The sequence below is a fragment of the Taudactylus pleione genome, unplaced genomic scaffold (genome assembly GCF_031769625.1).
Source record: "Taudactylus pleione unplaced genomic scaffold, aTauple2 ptg000502l, whole genome shotgun sequence".
NCBI classification, from domain to species: domain Eukaryota; kingdom Metazoa; phylum Chordata; class Amphibia; order Anura; family Myobatrachidae; genus Taudactylus; species Taudactylus pleione.
The window spans coordinates 6,283,561-6,298,321 of record NW_028284904.1 but is presented as its reverse complement, the minus strand read 5'-3'; the positions used below and the strand labels follow the sequence as shown (position 1 = coordinate 6,298,321).

The following is a 14,761-nucleotide window of genomic DNA, read 5'->3' as shown; positions in this document are numbered from 1 at the left end:
CGGAAGCCACTCCAGAGTAAAATGCACATGGCAGCCCGCCTGGAGTTTGCCAAAATGCACCTGAAGGACTCTCAGACCATGAGAAACAAAATTCTCTGGTCTCATGAGACAAAGATTGAACTATTTGGGGTGAATGCCAGGCGTTATGCTTGGAGGAAACCAGGCACCACTCATCACCAGGCCAATACCATCCCTACAGTGAAACATGGTGGTGGCAGCATCATGCTGTGGGGATGTTTTACAGCAGCAGGAACAGGGAGACTTGTCAGGATAGAGGGAGCTGTGCGCGGCCAGCGCCGGAGTTACAGACTCTGGGTACTAGAGTGCGCCCAGAGTCTATAGAGGATGCACTGGTCACCGGGAAAATGGCTGCAACGGGCATTTTCCCTGTACTGCGTATGCGCAAATGATGGGAAAATGGCCGTGGCGACCATTTTCCAGTTGTTTTACAGCGCAGGACCCCCGCGCCGACGTGGGACTCTGGAGAGGTAAGTAATAATATGGGTGCAGGGTGTGCGGTGCGGGACCCCCCTGGACCCAGGGGCCCATGTTCCCCGCACACCCAGCACCCATTATAGATACGCCCCTGCTAAGCACAGAGCCAAGATATGAAAGGAGTGGCTTCAGGACAACTTTGTGAATGTCCTTGAGTGGCACAGCCAGAGCCCAGACTTGAATCCGATTGAACATCTCTGGAGAGATCTGAAAATGGCTATGCACCGACGCTTCCCATCCAACCTGATGGAGCCTGAGAGGTGCTGCAAAGAGGAATGGGCGAAACTGCCCAAAGATAGGTATGCCAAGCTTGTGGCATCATATTCAAAGAGACTTGAGGCTGTAATTGCTGCCAAAGGTGCATCAACAAAGTATTAAGCAAAGGTTGTGAATACTTATGTACGTGTGATTTTTTTAGTTGTTTTTTTTAGTTAACATTGCAAAAATATAAAAAAAAACTTTTTACACATTGTCATTATGAGGTATTGTGTGTAGAATTTTGAGGATAAAAATTAATTTATTCCATTTTGGAATAAGGCTGTAACATAACAAAATTGTGGAAAAAGTGAAGCGCTGTGAATACTTTCCGGATGCACTGTAAGTTAGATATATAACAGAGGTTAGGAATAGAGCCGACGGCACATAAACTTCTAGTCAGGGATAGAGGGGTTAATAAAGTTAAAAATGTTTGTTGACAGTAGTAGGCAGATGTGATAGGACGTTAGGTTAGGGGCGGGGTGAGTGAGAGGGTGTAGTGAATCTACTGTGGAAAATCTGCCTCTTTGAATTGATCTCCCACCCTCCCTACCCTCTTGTGTCTTGTGTCGGCTTTATTTCATTAGCAGGGAAAGACCGGCAATATTGAAGTGTCCATCTTGCAGCAGTAATAGCGGTGCGCACCCCTTCAATGCACTGATAGGCTGATTTCACCCTATTGGGGTCAGTGGCACCTCTCGACCGAGCAGGATGAATGGTGCATTGGCATGGGTGTTGGGGCCGCATCACTTGCTCTGAAAGGGATAGTTGGCCCTTGCAAGTTTTAAGATCACCCTACCCTTGTCTGGGATAGTTGGCCCTCACAAGTTGTGATCTACTTCCGGCCTAAGAAAAGTGGACGCTGGTTAGTTGCCGTTCTTTCTCCTGCCACCATGTCTACCTTGTAACCAAATAAAGCTGACCAATTAATTTAAACGGCATAACTTGGTCTCCTGTGTTTATTTTAGTTAAGTTTAGTTTAAGTTTATGGGTCACATCTATCATCTGACGATAGAAAGTTTATAGCTTTCATGTGTTTATTTGTTTTCTCTTTGTCTTCTGCAGGTTAGTTACCAGGATAATGACCAGTGTTACATCAATGACTACTACGGTGTCGATTATCCACATGCTGAACTCTTTGTATATCGGTTTTACTCTCAGTCTAATAGCTTCTTGCAAATAAAGGCTCCACCTGGACAACTGAGCTGTTTCCAAAACCACAGCATTGAGGTGGAATACATAGTGAGAGGAAAGGAAGCGGAGGAATGCACCGCCACAAAACCCGCCACTAAATCCTTCTATTACATTGTAAGTGTGACAGGACCAGAGGAATATAGGAAACACAAGGGATGACCTACAGTCAGGGACGTAGAGAGCCGCCCCGGGCCCCATTTCTAGCGACCTAATCACGGGAGGCGTGGCCTAATCACGGGAGGCGTGGTCATGCCACTTTGGAAAACATTTTCCAAAAACCCTTATTTACTTTGTGGTGCTGCATGCTGGGAGAGGGTGTTGCTATGAGCCCCTCAGCCCACTGGAAATCATGGCAGGGGTGCAATCAGTGTGATCGCTCCCCCCATAGACAGAGGAGAGGAGACTGCTGCTGCTGCACAGTGGCAGCAGTGAGCAGTGCTAAGGGTCTCCCACTGCAGCCCAGCACACAGCAGCATGTGCTGGGCTGCTGACGGGCACCTCCAACAAGCGTGAGCCTGGGTAATTAGTACCCGCACCCCCCCACCCCTCTTGGCTCTCCTGCATACAGTCATGCATTGTCCCATACAGAGCAGATGTCTTTGGTGTCAACAGGGCTGCCAAGAGCCGGGCCCAGGCAAAGGGGCGTGGCTTAATAGTGAGAGGCGTGGCCATGTCCTCAACAAAAATCAACATAGTTGCAGCGGTGCTAGGCACTGGGGAGGGGGGTGCTGTGAGCCCGTCAGCCCAGCACAAATCCAGGTGGTGGGGAGCGATCAGGATGACCCTTCCCCCCACAGGCAGAGGAGACTGCTGCTGGCCTCTGAAACAGTATATTAGGGATTTAGAACACAGCAATGTTTCCAGACACACCCATGACATAAGAAAAAGAAACACTATTGGTGAAACGCTAATAATTAATAAACAGCAACCAGATATGGCAGAAATAAAGGATTCAAGACACCAAAAATAGCATGAAAATGGTCAATCTTTATACAATATATATAATCGTATGACAATAAAACATCTGCTAAAAGGACGAATTATTCAAATACATATAAAAAATGTCCCAATTAGGATCTAATTAATAGAACTGACTATGGTGATAACCACATAGGACTGTCTTAGTGTAAGGCATACAAGCTCACCTGATTGTAATCTAAGAAAAATGAATAGATGAAGTAAGTGAGACAGTTAGGTCCACAGTTTTCACTTGAAAAGCACAAGTATAGAAAGAAGCTATCCTCTGAAGGTACTGTCTGAAACTTCTCTATATTCAAGACACCAAATATAATTTAAGGGATAATGGGGTAGATGTATGAAGCCCAGAAGCGGTATCAGCGCACGTTATGTGCGCTGATTCCGCTTCTCCCCGATGTATGATCGGGGGTCTGGCGGTAAATGACAGGGGCGCTGTGCACCCCTGTCATTATCGGCGCTGCTATCTACAAGATAGGGCCTGATTAGGGGCGAGCGCTCACTTTTTGTGAGTGGCTCTGAATCAGGCCCTGAGCCCATAGATCTAACACATAGGAACTTATGTTGAGCAGCTGGATTTGAGCTTACAGTATTTACTTTCAAACATCTCATATATAGTATATGGTGTTGATGAGAAGACAACACGAGGGGTCAGGTTACCAAACCTGCATCCGTGCCATCGAATTGCCCGGGCATTCTTAGAACAGAAGCTGCTGGCGTCTGGTGAGCGCTGCAGCTATATTACATATCCCGTATAGGAAGTATTAGCTGTACTGATGCTTTGGAAACAACTGGTTGCTTATGAGTAAGTTCTCTTTATAGGTGAAAGGAAGGAAAGGCATTGTGGCGTACGGTCACCAGGAAGTTGTGCTGACAAACAGTGAGTACATTTTATGGAAACTTAGAGCTGCAAGTTACCAACAAGGGCACAGAGTTAGTACAGTATAGATGTTTTCTGAGTTTGCACTGCGCTAGGACATGGTTATATACCATACATGACAGCAACGAGACATATTAAACTCCCCATCATCTGATATGAGCTCCCTCCTACCAACATGAGTAAAACATCTTAACACTTTAACCCTAATGAAATAAAGACATGGAGACTAACTTAAGGGGAAATAATGGTCAGCTTTATTGAATTATAAATGATTTAACTATTTAACCTACTATTTAGGTTTTAACTAAGTAAAGGTAGAAGAAGGAAAGAATAGACATAGTATGGTGGCGCAGAAAGAACAGCCCCACTAAGCAATATCACTATCTGCACACTCATTCAGATCTTCCAAATTGGAGGCGAGAAGCCAGCCCATTACCATCCTCAAGGTATCCACCTCCCACCCCAATGACACAACATAAGGCCCACCTGGTTAGGTGGTTGCTGCTGACCCCTATTGAATCCTACTAATTGTTACCCAATTGCTTAAATCTGAAATGATCGCTGTCCAGACAGTAATTGTGGTTCCAAAGCACAAAAATTCTTATTGCATCAAAAAGAAAATTACACGCTTCAATCTAGCAAAATAAGCGCAAAGACAAGGTTACAGCTGATACATACGATAGCGCACCTATCCAAGTTCCCGGCATCAATCCAGGAAACCTCCGTCACCATTTGCAAAGAAAGAATGACTGATGGGCTGGCAGACTGCCGGGCTGTACACAATAGAACTGTTTGGGATTCGCAAAATGGCACTGAGCTACCATTCGCAAAATGGCATTGTATCGCCATTCGCAAAATGGCGTCATGCAGATATTGATTTAACAGATTCTGTCTTAGCCAATCATCCAGTTTCGACACCCCAGTAGGGTATAATCAGCCTAAGCCATGTATTGGAAGGAGAGCAACTCAAGCTGCAAAAGACAGATAATGACTGCAACCGTTCTTTCCCGCAAACAGCATTTCCTCAAAAACAGCACCGCCACCATAGCCTACTCTTCCAACCCTTGAATACCATTAGCTAAGTCTTCAATAAAAATAAAAGAACCCTCAGCATTCAAATGCACACTATCCGACCTGAACAGATGGACATTCCAAAACCTGATAAAAAGATGTGGAATGACCAATCCTCTAAGACTCCAAACAGTCCGTCCGACGACCACATTGATCCTCCTCCTCACTACATCCAGAGCTCCGGGGTAAACACAATTCCTCCAAACTCACTGAGGAATTATCTCGGACCACACAACCCTACAAAAAGCCTCCAGATCAGCCGAAATGGCCAACCTCAGATCCAAAGATGTACGGGACAATAAATCATTGCCCCCCCCAATTGAATGAAAAGAACCAAGGGAAACCCAAAAATTCCAATAACGAAGCCCAATGCATGCCCCCATACTTCTAACCACCTAACCCAATCCAACACAGCGAACAAATCCAAACGCTGCACAAAATTGGACAGGCCGGCCCAAAACACAAAGGAATGCCCCACAACCAGACAAGACAAACATCAACCTAAGCACCTGTAAATTTAAATAAACAAATCATGAGACAAAGTTAGCAAAGAAGGAAGAAGTTTGAAAACAGAAAGCAAAACACAAACACTCCACCAGCTGGCATGCAACCGAAGTTAAAACTAGTAATTAAACAAAATTCCTCAAGACTCCCAATGGCAAGTAGCTAGTCCTCAAGTTAGGATCAACTAAAAATTCTACCGAAGTCTGATGTACGATTTATATGCCGAAGACTTCCAGTGGCCCAGGGATTTAATATGATCGACTGAAAAACCAGACGCAGCAGCCAACGTAGCCTCCCCGATTCTAAATGAATGGGTATCAAAATCACTTGGGGACAACCCAAGCGCCGCCACGCACCGCTTTAAAACCCAAGCAAATTGGAAATGGGTCACTGGGCAATCATTAGCATGCTGTAACCACGCCCTCTTTGTGGAAGGACAATGATCTTGATGAAGTCTGGCCCACACCACCGGACAAACCTCTGCATCTGTTCATGCCCGCATGGAAACCCAGTGACCCCTTCCAAACTGATCCGTCTTAGATCGCCGAATGCAACACAGCACGGCCAAATCATCCACAAAAACATTGGAAAACAAAAGAGAAGGCAGACCTCGCTTAGAAGGTGCCACCAATTCTGAAACCCGAAATGCCCCATGAAAGGCCATGACAAACGCCAAACTAAATAACCGAGCCTCAACCTCGGAAACACAAATGGTTACCGAGACTTGCAATAGCCGCGCCAGTAAACTCAAATCAATAGGGTGACGCATATCAGGGGGAACAGGGGCTATCCTGGCCCAACCCTTCAAAGCCTTTTTGACTAAAAAAGTCTTTGAAAGATCCCCCAGACCCTTAACCCCGAAAAAAATGGAACAAACCCGCTAAAACCTTTGCCGCCATGGCTCTGGACCGGCCTGTTTCATACAAACGCCACACAAAAGTGAGAATAAGCTTCCAATTAGTTTTACCTTGGTTTTCTGTGCAAGCCGTGAATTGCCGCCATTCCAACCAGGAAGACTGATAAGTTTGCAAGGTCCCAGGAGCCAGAGACTGATGAGCTAACCCCTCCATGCCTGCTTGATAACCTGCCAGACATAAGATGGACATGACTCACAGACCTACGAAGCCCGCGGGGCCAATTTATGTAAACACTCCAAATCAAACCGCGACAACGTGTCTGCAATCTTGTTTTGCACCCTTGGGATGTGCTGCACCCGAAACAGGATATTCAATTGTAGGCAACACAAAACAAATTGGGCAAGCAAACGTAAAGCCGGCAAAGAAGTGGCCCGCTGCCCATTCAGCCCATTCACGGCATAAACAACGCCGAGGTTATCACACCAAAAAATAATGCTGTGGTTACTCAAAAAGGGACCCCCAGAGTTCTAGGGAAACTATGATAGGGAAGAGCTCTAGAAGGAGAAGATCCCTCATCAAGCCCCTGGTCATCCACTCATCAGGCCAAGGGGCCGCGCACCATTTGCCATCCAAGTAAGCCCGAAAACCCTAGGAACACACTGCATCCATAAACAACTGGACCATGCAATTGGATTCCCCTGGCGACATCCAAATGTGTACCCCATTGAATGCAGATACAAATTCCACCCAAACTCTGAGGTCCCTCATAAGCTCCGCTGAAAGTCAAATAAAATTATGCGGTTTTCGAACCCGCGACGTAGCCTGCTCCAATTTCAGACTAAACACCCTCCAAATAGGTATCACCCAACACGCAAAATTCAAAAGACCCAATAGTGACTGAGCTTGGTGTAAAGTAACTTTACCATACGCCAAAGGCCAAGCCAGCGCCTCGTGAAGTTTGTTAACCTTCTCTTGTGGTAGACGGCACACCCCTTTTAAGGTATCAATCTCGATGCCCAAATTGGACATAACTGTAAAAGGACCTTCGGTCTTATCACAGGCGACGGGTGCGCCAAACTCTGAAAACAATGAGAACAAAGGGAGGACCCAGAGGGACCCGCCAAAAGGAAATCATCCAAATTGTGAGCCACTCCCAGCTCCCCCATCCGACTCATGATACACCAGTGCAAGAGCATGCTAAATTTTTCGAATTAAGCGCACGAAGTTGAACATCCCATCGGAAGGCATCTATCCACATAGAATCCATCCTGCAGCCGAAAACCCATGAACCGAAAACAATCTGGATGCAAAGGCAACAGCCGAAAGGCAGATTCAACATCCATCTTGGCCATGAGTTTACGAGTGAAATAAGTCAAAATAGTATAAATTTTTTGGATCTTACTATTTTTATTGAGGACAAAAAAATAGAAACAAAAACATATACCAAAAAAGTAGACTGCAATAGTTATCTTCATGCTGGGAGTAACCATCACTGTCAATGGATTTCTAATATCCCAAAGGGTCAACTGAAACGTATTCGGAGGAATTGCTCGAAAATGGATGATTGGGAGGAACAATCTAGAAATCTCTTGAACCAATTTGTGGAGAAGGACTACAACCGATCGAAATTAGAAAAAGACTGATTATATGTTCAACATCTCAAGAGAGGTTCACTTTTGCAATATAAAGTGAAGAATCCCCATGCACTTGATGATGAAGTTATTTTTATGACAGAGTTTTCTGGACAAAATGTTCTGATAGAGAAATATTTTAAGAGACACTGACATATTCTGTTGGCAGATGATGAATTGAGAACTTTGTTACCAAAGACTCCAAGAATCATATATAAAAGAGCACCAACTATAAAAACGAAATTGGTTAAGAGCCTTCTTACTAAAGCAGGGAAAGAAAAACGAGGCACATGGCTTGAAGATAATGTTCCAGGATTTTACTATTGTGGATCGTGTAAAGCATGTAAAAAAACTAAAATACACACCACGAAACCTATACAACAAATGACCTCATACACAACAGGCAAGGACTTTAAAATTAGAGAGAAACTTACCTGTCATTCTAAAGGAATACTCTATCCTGTTTCCTATCCGTGCGGTTATCAGTATATAGGCAAAACCATACGGAATTTATCTATACGTATCAATGAGAATCTTAACAACATTAAAAACAAGAAAGAAAATCACAGCGTCCCTAAGCACTTTAATGAATATCATAATAGTGATCCGTCGCAAGTAAGTTTTGTGGGTCTTAAACAACTAAAGATTCCATGGAGGGGAGGAAATCTTAATGACAACCTCCTTAAGTAAGAAACTAGAATTACTTTTGAATTTGGAACTCTGAAACCAAAGGGCCTCAATATTGATTTCGAACTTTTACATTTTTTAAAAACCTAAATAGTTCCTATGGGCCATTTTATTCTTCCTCACTTTTTAGTATTGTGTATATGTATATGTGCATTATATGTGTGTGTATATATATATATATATATATATATAATTATATATATATATATATATATATATATATAGAACAAAGTGGATGGCACTCTGACATAAATACATCCAAATAAAGACGCTGGCAACACAGCCCTTGTGGTCGACGTTTCGGAGTTTTACTCCTTTATCAAGACATACAAATAACACAACAAACACATACCTTATATCACTTCACCCGGTGCTCAGCATCTTCCCCACCTCCCCCCACGTCGGAGACTAGATGACGTCACTGTGTGCTCATAGCGCAGACTTCCCGACCATCTCACAGGGGCATGGTTAGGACAATGTGTACCATCACCATGACAACAGGGTAACCGGACTATGTGTCAGGAGACACATCAACACAACCTAAAAGGATAACAATGCAAAATAATGTGCAGGCATGCTGGTATACTGTACATCATAATAAAGCCCACTACAGATCTATTCAGGACTAAAAGACACTGACCAATTTTATATGAAAATTACATTGTCTGGAAATCTATGTATTACGTATTAATTGCATTAAATCCAGACAGTCAAAAAATTAATATAGTCTTCCCTAAGAAATAAAGTATCCAAACTACACACTGATCAAGCTATGAGCAGGCCCGCCAAGAGCCGTGGCGGGCCCCGGTAATAGGGGGCATGGCCTAATCACAGAAGGCGTGGCCACGCCCCCTTGCTGAGAAAAAAAAATATTTGCAGCGCCGCGAAACGGCGCTCCGCGCTGGGGAGGGGGGCGCTCTGAGCCCCCTCATCCTGGCGAAAAGCCAGGGGGGGTGGGATCAGTGTGATCGCTCCCCCGCACAGGCATAGGAGACTGCTGTGGCTGTTGCTCAACAGCCACGAGCAGTCTCCAACTGCAGCTCAGCACACGCTGAGTGCTCAGCTGCTGTGAGGGGGGGAGCGGCGCCGGACCCGGGTAATCTATAAGGGTTTACAAATGGAGTATTTAGTATTTAATCTATCCTCCAAAAATCTGACGCCTGATGAAATTAGTGTTCTAAATAAAGGACTTTCGTTTGTACCTTCTGTGAAGCCTAGTCTTTTTCAGAGTAAGATTGATTTATACAAACGTTATCGCCGTCTGAGATTGAAAGAACATTTTGGAGAAGCAATTTGTAATCCAGAAATGTCTTGAACCCGTATCTAAAAATGCAGCTATTAAATACTTTACCAGCAGAACAGATAAAATCTTGGATGACAATTGCATAGCTTTAAGCATGCCCATACCAAATCTTACAGCAAATGAAAAAAAAGCCTTAAAAGATCTAGGTACTTATAAAAATGTGGTCATCCGTCCCGCCGACAAAGGCGGCGGAATTGTCATCCAGGACATTGCTGCTTATAAAAAGGAGATTTATACCCAATTAAGCGACTCTAAAGTATATGAACAACTTCTTCAAGATTCGACAGATATCTTCAAGAGAGAACTGGATACTATTCTGAATCAGGAATTAGAGCAAACGATAATTTCAAAATCAATTAGAGATGCACTGACGCAGGAATGGCCTAAAGTCCCTCTACTATATACCAACCCAAAACTGCACAAAAATGCAGTCACCCCACCTGAAAGGCCCATAATATCGGCCCATGATTCTTTATATGACGCAGTTTCGCAATATTTGCATCATTTTTTACAGCCAGTGATACAAGGACAATTTACTTTTTTGAAGGACACTACGTCATTTATTCTGAAACTACAGAATTTAACTCCTGTCAAAGATAAACATCTACTTTGTACCATCGATGTAATAAGTCTGTATACCAGCATCCCCCACGATAGGGGTTTTGATGCTGTAAGAAGGCTATTGTCGAATAATTCGATACATCAAGGACCTGACTTACATTTTTTCCTACAGCTGCTAGAACTTACATTATCTTGCAACTATTTTCTTTTTGACAACAAAGTTTACATCCAAAGTTCGGGCTGCGCAATGGGTTCTTGCGTAGCCCCGAGTTTTGCCAACTGTTTTATGTTTCAAATTGAAAAAGATTTGTTTTTATTACAGATCCAGATATAGCAAAGAATATCATCACTTATTGTTGTTATATAGACGATATATTTTTGGTCTGGGCGGGTGGCGAGGAAAGCTTTAAAGAAATTATGTTGACTGTGAACCAATGTGATCCTGCTATAAAATTTACATACGATTACAGTTTCCGTTCAGTACATTATTTGGATGTGGCTGTTAGCATTGATGAGAAGGGATTCACAACATCAATATATTTTTAAAGCACCGACAGGAATACCTTTCTGCAGGCTGGTAGTGATCATCCGCCAGCCCTTAAACGAGGCCTTCCCTATTCCCAGTTCCTTAGAATTTATCGGATCTGCAGTAATAGGCAAGATACCATTACACAGATTGATGAGATGTCCAAAAAATTCTTGACACGTGGATATAAGCATAAAACTTTGAAGTTGGCAAAAGAAAAAGTACTTAAATTATCCAGAGATTCTGTATTGAAGCAGCAGCAGGTAAAGAAAATGGATCATCATGTGATTTGGACCCAAGATTATTCCTACATCAGTCCGGTGATAACGAAAAAAGTTAGAGAATTGTGGCCCATTGTATCTGGTGATGAAAAATTGCCAGCATTACGCAATACATCTTTATTACCATCATTTAGACGGGGCAAGAACATTAAAAATATCGTAGTACATAATGATGTCTTGACGCACTGCGAACCTAAACCAGAACATTTTCAATCTCGTAAACCGGGTATTTTAGATGTACAGGCTGCATTACTTGCAGCAGCCTGGAGAAGGGGGATACGTTTGTACACCCTCATACTGGGAAAAAATTTCATATAAAACACGCTTTAACCTGCACAAGCCGTTTTGTAATCTACTATATCAGATGCCCTTGCGGCTTATTTTGTATTGGAAACACTACTAGGCAGTTTAAGGAAAGAATGGTCCTGCATCGATCAAGCATCAGGGCAGCCATCGATAGTAAAACTTCAGAATTACCAGTGGCCCGGCATTTTAGGGACTTTAAACATGGATTCTCTACAATTAGATGTAAGATGATAGATTGGGTCCCCCCCAATCTAAGAGGAGGAGACAGGGGCCGAAAACTATTGCAGCTTGAAACAAAATGGATGCACATATTGAACACTGTGCATCCATATGGACTGAATGAGATGAAGTCCTATACATGTTTCCTATAATTCTGGTGACTGCTTAGTTTGGGTTAATTGTTTGCTCATCAGTTAATTGTTAGCTTGATCAGTGTGTAGTTTGGATACTTTATTTCTTAGGGAAGACTATATTCATTTTTTTGACTGTCTGGTTTTAATGCAATTAATACGTAATACATAGATTTCCCGAGATTGTAATTTTCATATAAAATTGGTCAGTGTCTTTTAGTCCTGAATAGATCAGTAGTGGGCTTTATTATGAAGTTCAGTATACCAGCATGCCTGCACATTATTTTGCATTGTTATCCTTTTAGGTTGTATTGATGAATCTCCTGACACATAGGGCTTCATTCAGAGGCGGCCGAACGGTCTACGACTGTATGGCCGCCTTGATGTTTGTCCAGTGCGCATGCGCACGAGGGAGCCGGCTCCTTCGTGCGCATGCGTGAAACCGACAGCACCGGTTGTAGCAGGTCTCTTTCCAAAGGGGGCGAGCTGTCGATGTTGATTGACAGCTCGCCCCCTTTGGAAGGCGGGCCGGGGGGGTGGCAGCCCAAACGGAGGCGTTCCCATGGGAACGCCTGCCATTTGGGGGAGGCCCCACTGACATCACTAGTGATGTCAGTGGAGAGCTTCCGGCTCTGACATAGCCAGAAGCTCTCCGGGGCTTACGACAAGTAAGACCCTACCCTAGGGTCTCGTCGTAAGATGCGATGGCAGCGATGGTCTTTGACCATCGCGACCATCACCCTAGCAGTTGTTAGAGCTGTGGCTGTAAACCCACAGCCTAACGACCGAAACAGAGGCGGGCGGTCAGGATGCAAATGGCCGCCCAGTTTCTGAGTGACCGCTTGCATCCTCTGACCGCCTCTGAATGAGGGCCATAGTCCGGTTACCCTGTTGTCATGGTGATGGTACACATTGTCCTAACCACGCCCCTGTGAGATGGTCGGGACGTCGGCACCATGCGTACACAGTGACGTCATCCGGTCTCTGACGTGGGCGGAGATGGGGAAGACGCCGAGCACCGGGTGAAGTGATATAAGATATGTGTTTGTTTTGTTATTTGTATGTCTTGATAAAATAGTAAAACTCCGAAACGTCGACCACAAGGGCTGTGTTACCAGCCTCTTTATGTGGATGTATTTATGTCAGAGTGCCATCCACTTTGTTCTGGATATATTTTTCTGGGAAAGGCACCTGACCACGTTATTTATATACCTGAGTGCCGGATTCTCCTAGACTATATATATATATATATATATATATATATGTATGTATATATGCATGTATGGGGTCAAGTGCATATATTTGTTATATTTATTAATTTTATCATATTTATTATATTTTTATTGTCATTGGTTTATTTGTTGTGGTTTGTTTTGTAAGCACTGTAATATAATTTTTAAAGTTCATGAGGGACATTGTGGTGGACAGAGGGCCTGATTCAGACCCGCTCGTGAGCACTGAGCGCTCGCAAGCGGGTCGATGTTGCCCAAGTGCGCATGCGCACGACGGAGGCGGCTCCGTGGTGCGCATGCGCGAGACCTGAATAACGACGGCCAAGCCGTTGTTATGGGTCTCGCACCAAAGGGGGCGTGCTGTTGATGTTGAGTGACAGCACGCCCCCTTTGGTGGGCGTGCCGGGGGCGTGGCTGCCCAGACGGAGGCGTTCCCATGGGAATGCCTACCGTCTGGGGCCGGCCCCACTGACATCACTAGTGTGATTTCACACTAGTGCCAATTATAAGGCCTCATGATAAAGGCACTTATAAATTTTGTCAAATGTAAGGCCTCCTGATAAAGGCACATACATAAATGCATCCACATTGAGAGCCAGCTTACTAGTGATGTCAGTGGGAGTGCTTTTGGCTATGATAGAGCCAAAAGCACTCCAGGGCTTGCGGCAGCGAGACCCTACTGCAAGAGTCTCATCGCAAGCCCGATGGTAACGATGGTCTTGACCATCATGACCATCATTTTGGCCACTCGCTATAGCTGTGGGTGGTCACCCACAGCTATGCGAGCAGCCAGGAGGCCGCTCCAAAAACTAGGAGGGGCGGCCCTGATTCAGAGCGAGCACTCTGTCAGAGCGTCCGGCTCTGAATCAGGGCCAGAGATTCCTCCAGCCCAGTCTATATGGGATGTCCTTATATGATGATTCCTGGCACCTGATTACTATATTTTAAAGAAGCCCGAAGGAATTCCATGATAGCTAGCGGGGCAGAGACTGGCGGAAGTGACGTCAGAAAGAGAGCGGATATTGAACACAATACAGGATGGAGTAGCACTGAAGCCACGCTTTAGTAATCCATATAAACATGGAGAGAGACTGGCGGAAGTGATGTTAGCCACCGGGCAGAAGTAGGCAGTGCCGGAAGTAACGGAGCAGCGCTGAAGCCGGGCGGAAGCGGTTATTCCAACACGTGGAATGAAGAGCCACCAGGGTATTTAAAGTGCTGAGGTTGCAGAGACTCGCCATCCTGATGAAGCCCAGTTACTGGGTGAAACATGTTGATGACAGCGAGGTAAGTGTATGCTGGCAAACCATTTCTGTACCTCTGAGTCTGCACACGATTTCAGCTCAGCGCGACAACGGTGAGACTTATCCCCATTCTTATAGTTATAAGGGGTTTTACTCCTTGGACAATCGTCAGTAGCTGCAAATTTGGCATATATTTATCCTGGTTAAGGAATTGACTACTACAGACTTCTGTGGACAATACTTATTGTGGACACTTTCCATTGCAGACAATTTGCATACTACAGAGGGGAGAGTAAAACGCCCAGTGGTGTATCTCACACTCGAAACAGATTTGCACTGTCAGTTATACTATATGTTATGTGTTAAATGTGTGTATGTTTATACGTATGTGTTTGATTTACTTTTATTG

General features: G+C 44.3%; 1 protein-coding gene across 1 annotated transcript in view; it reads left to right on the top strand.

The window, feature by feature from the left end:
- The window catches only part of LOC148501811 (ovostatin-like), a 405,898-nt gene that overhangs the window by 254,537 nt on the left and 136,600 nt on the right, over nucleotides 1–14,761 (top strand). The window contains exons 11-12 of the mRNA XM_088449993.1: nucleotides 1,816–2,058; nucleotides 3,742–3,799. Coding sequence (XP_088306119.1) covers nucleotides 1,816–2,058; nucleotides 3,742–3,799 — 301 coding nt within the window. The remainder of the gene's footprint in view (nucleotides 1–1,815; nucleotides 2,059–3,741; nucleotides 3,800–14,761) is intronic.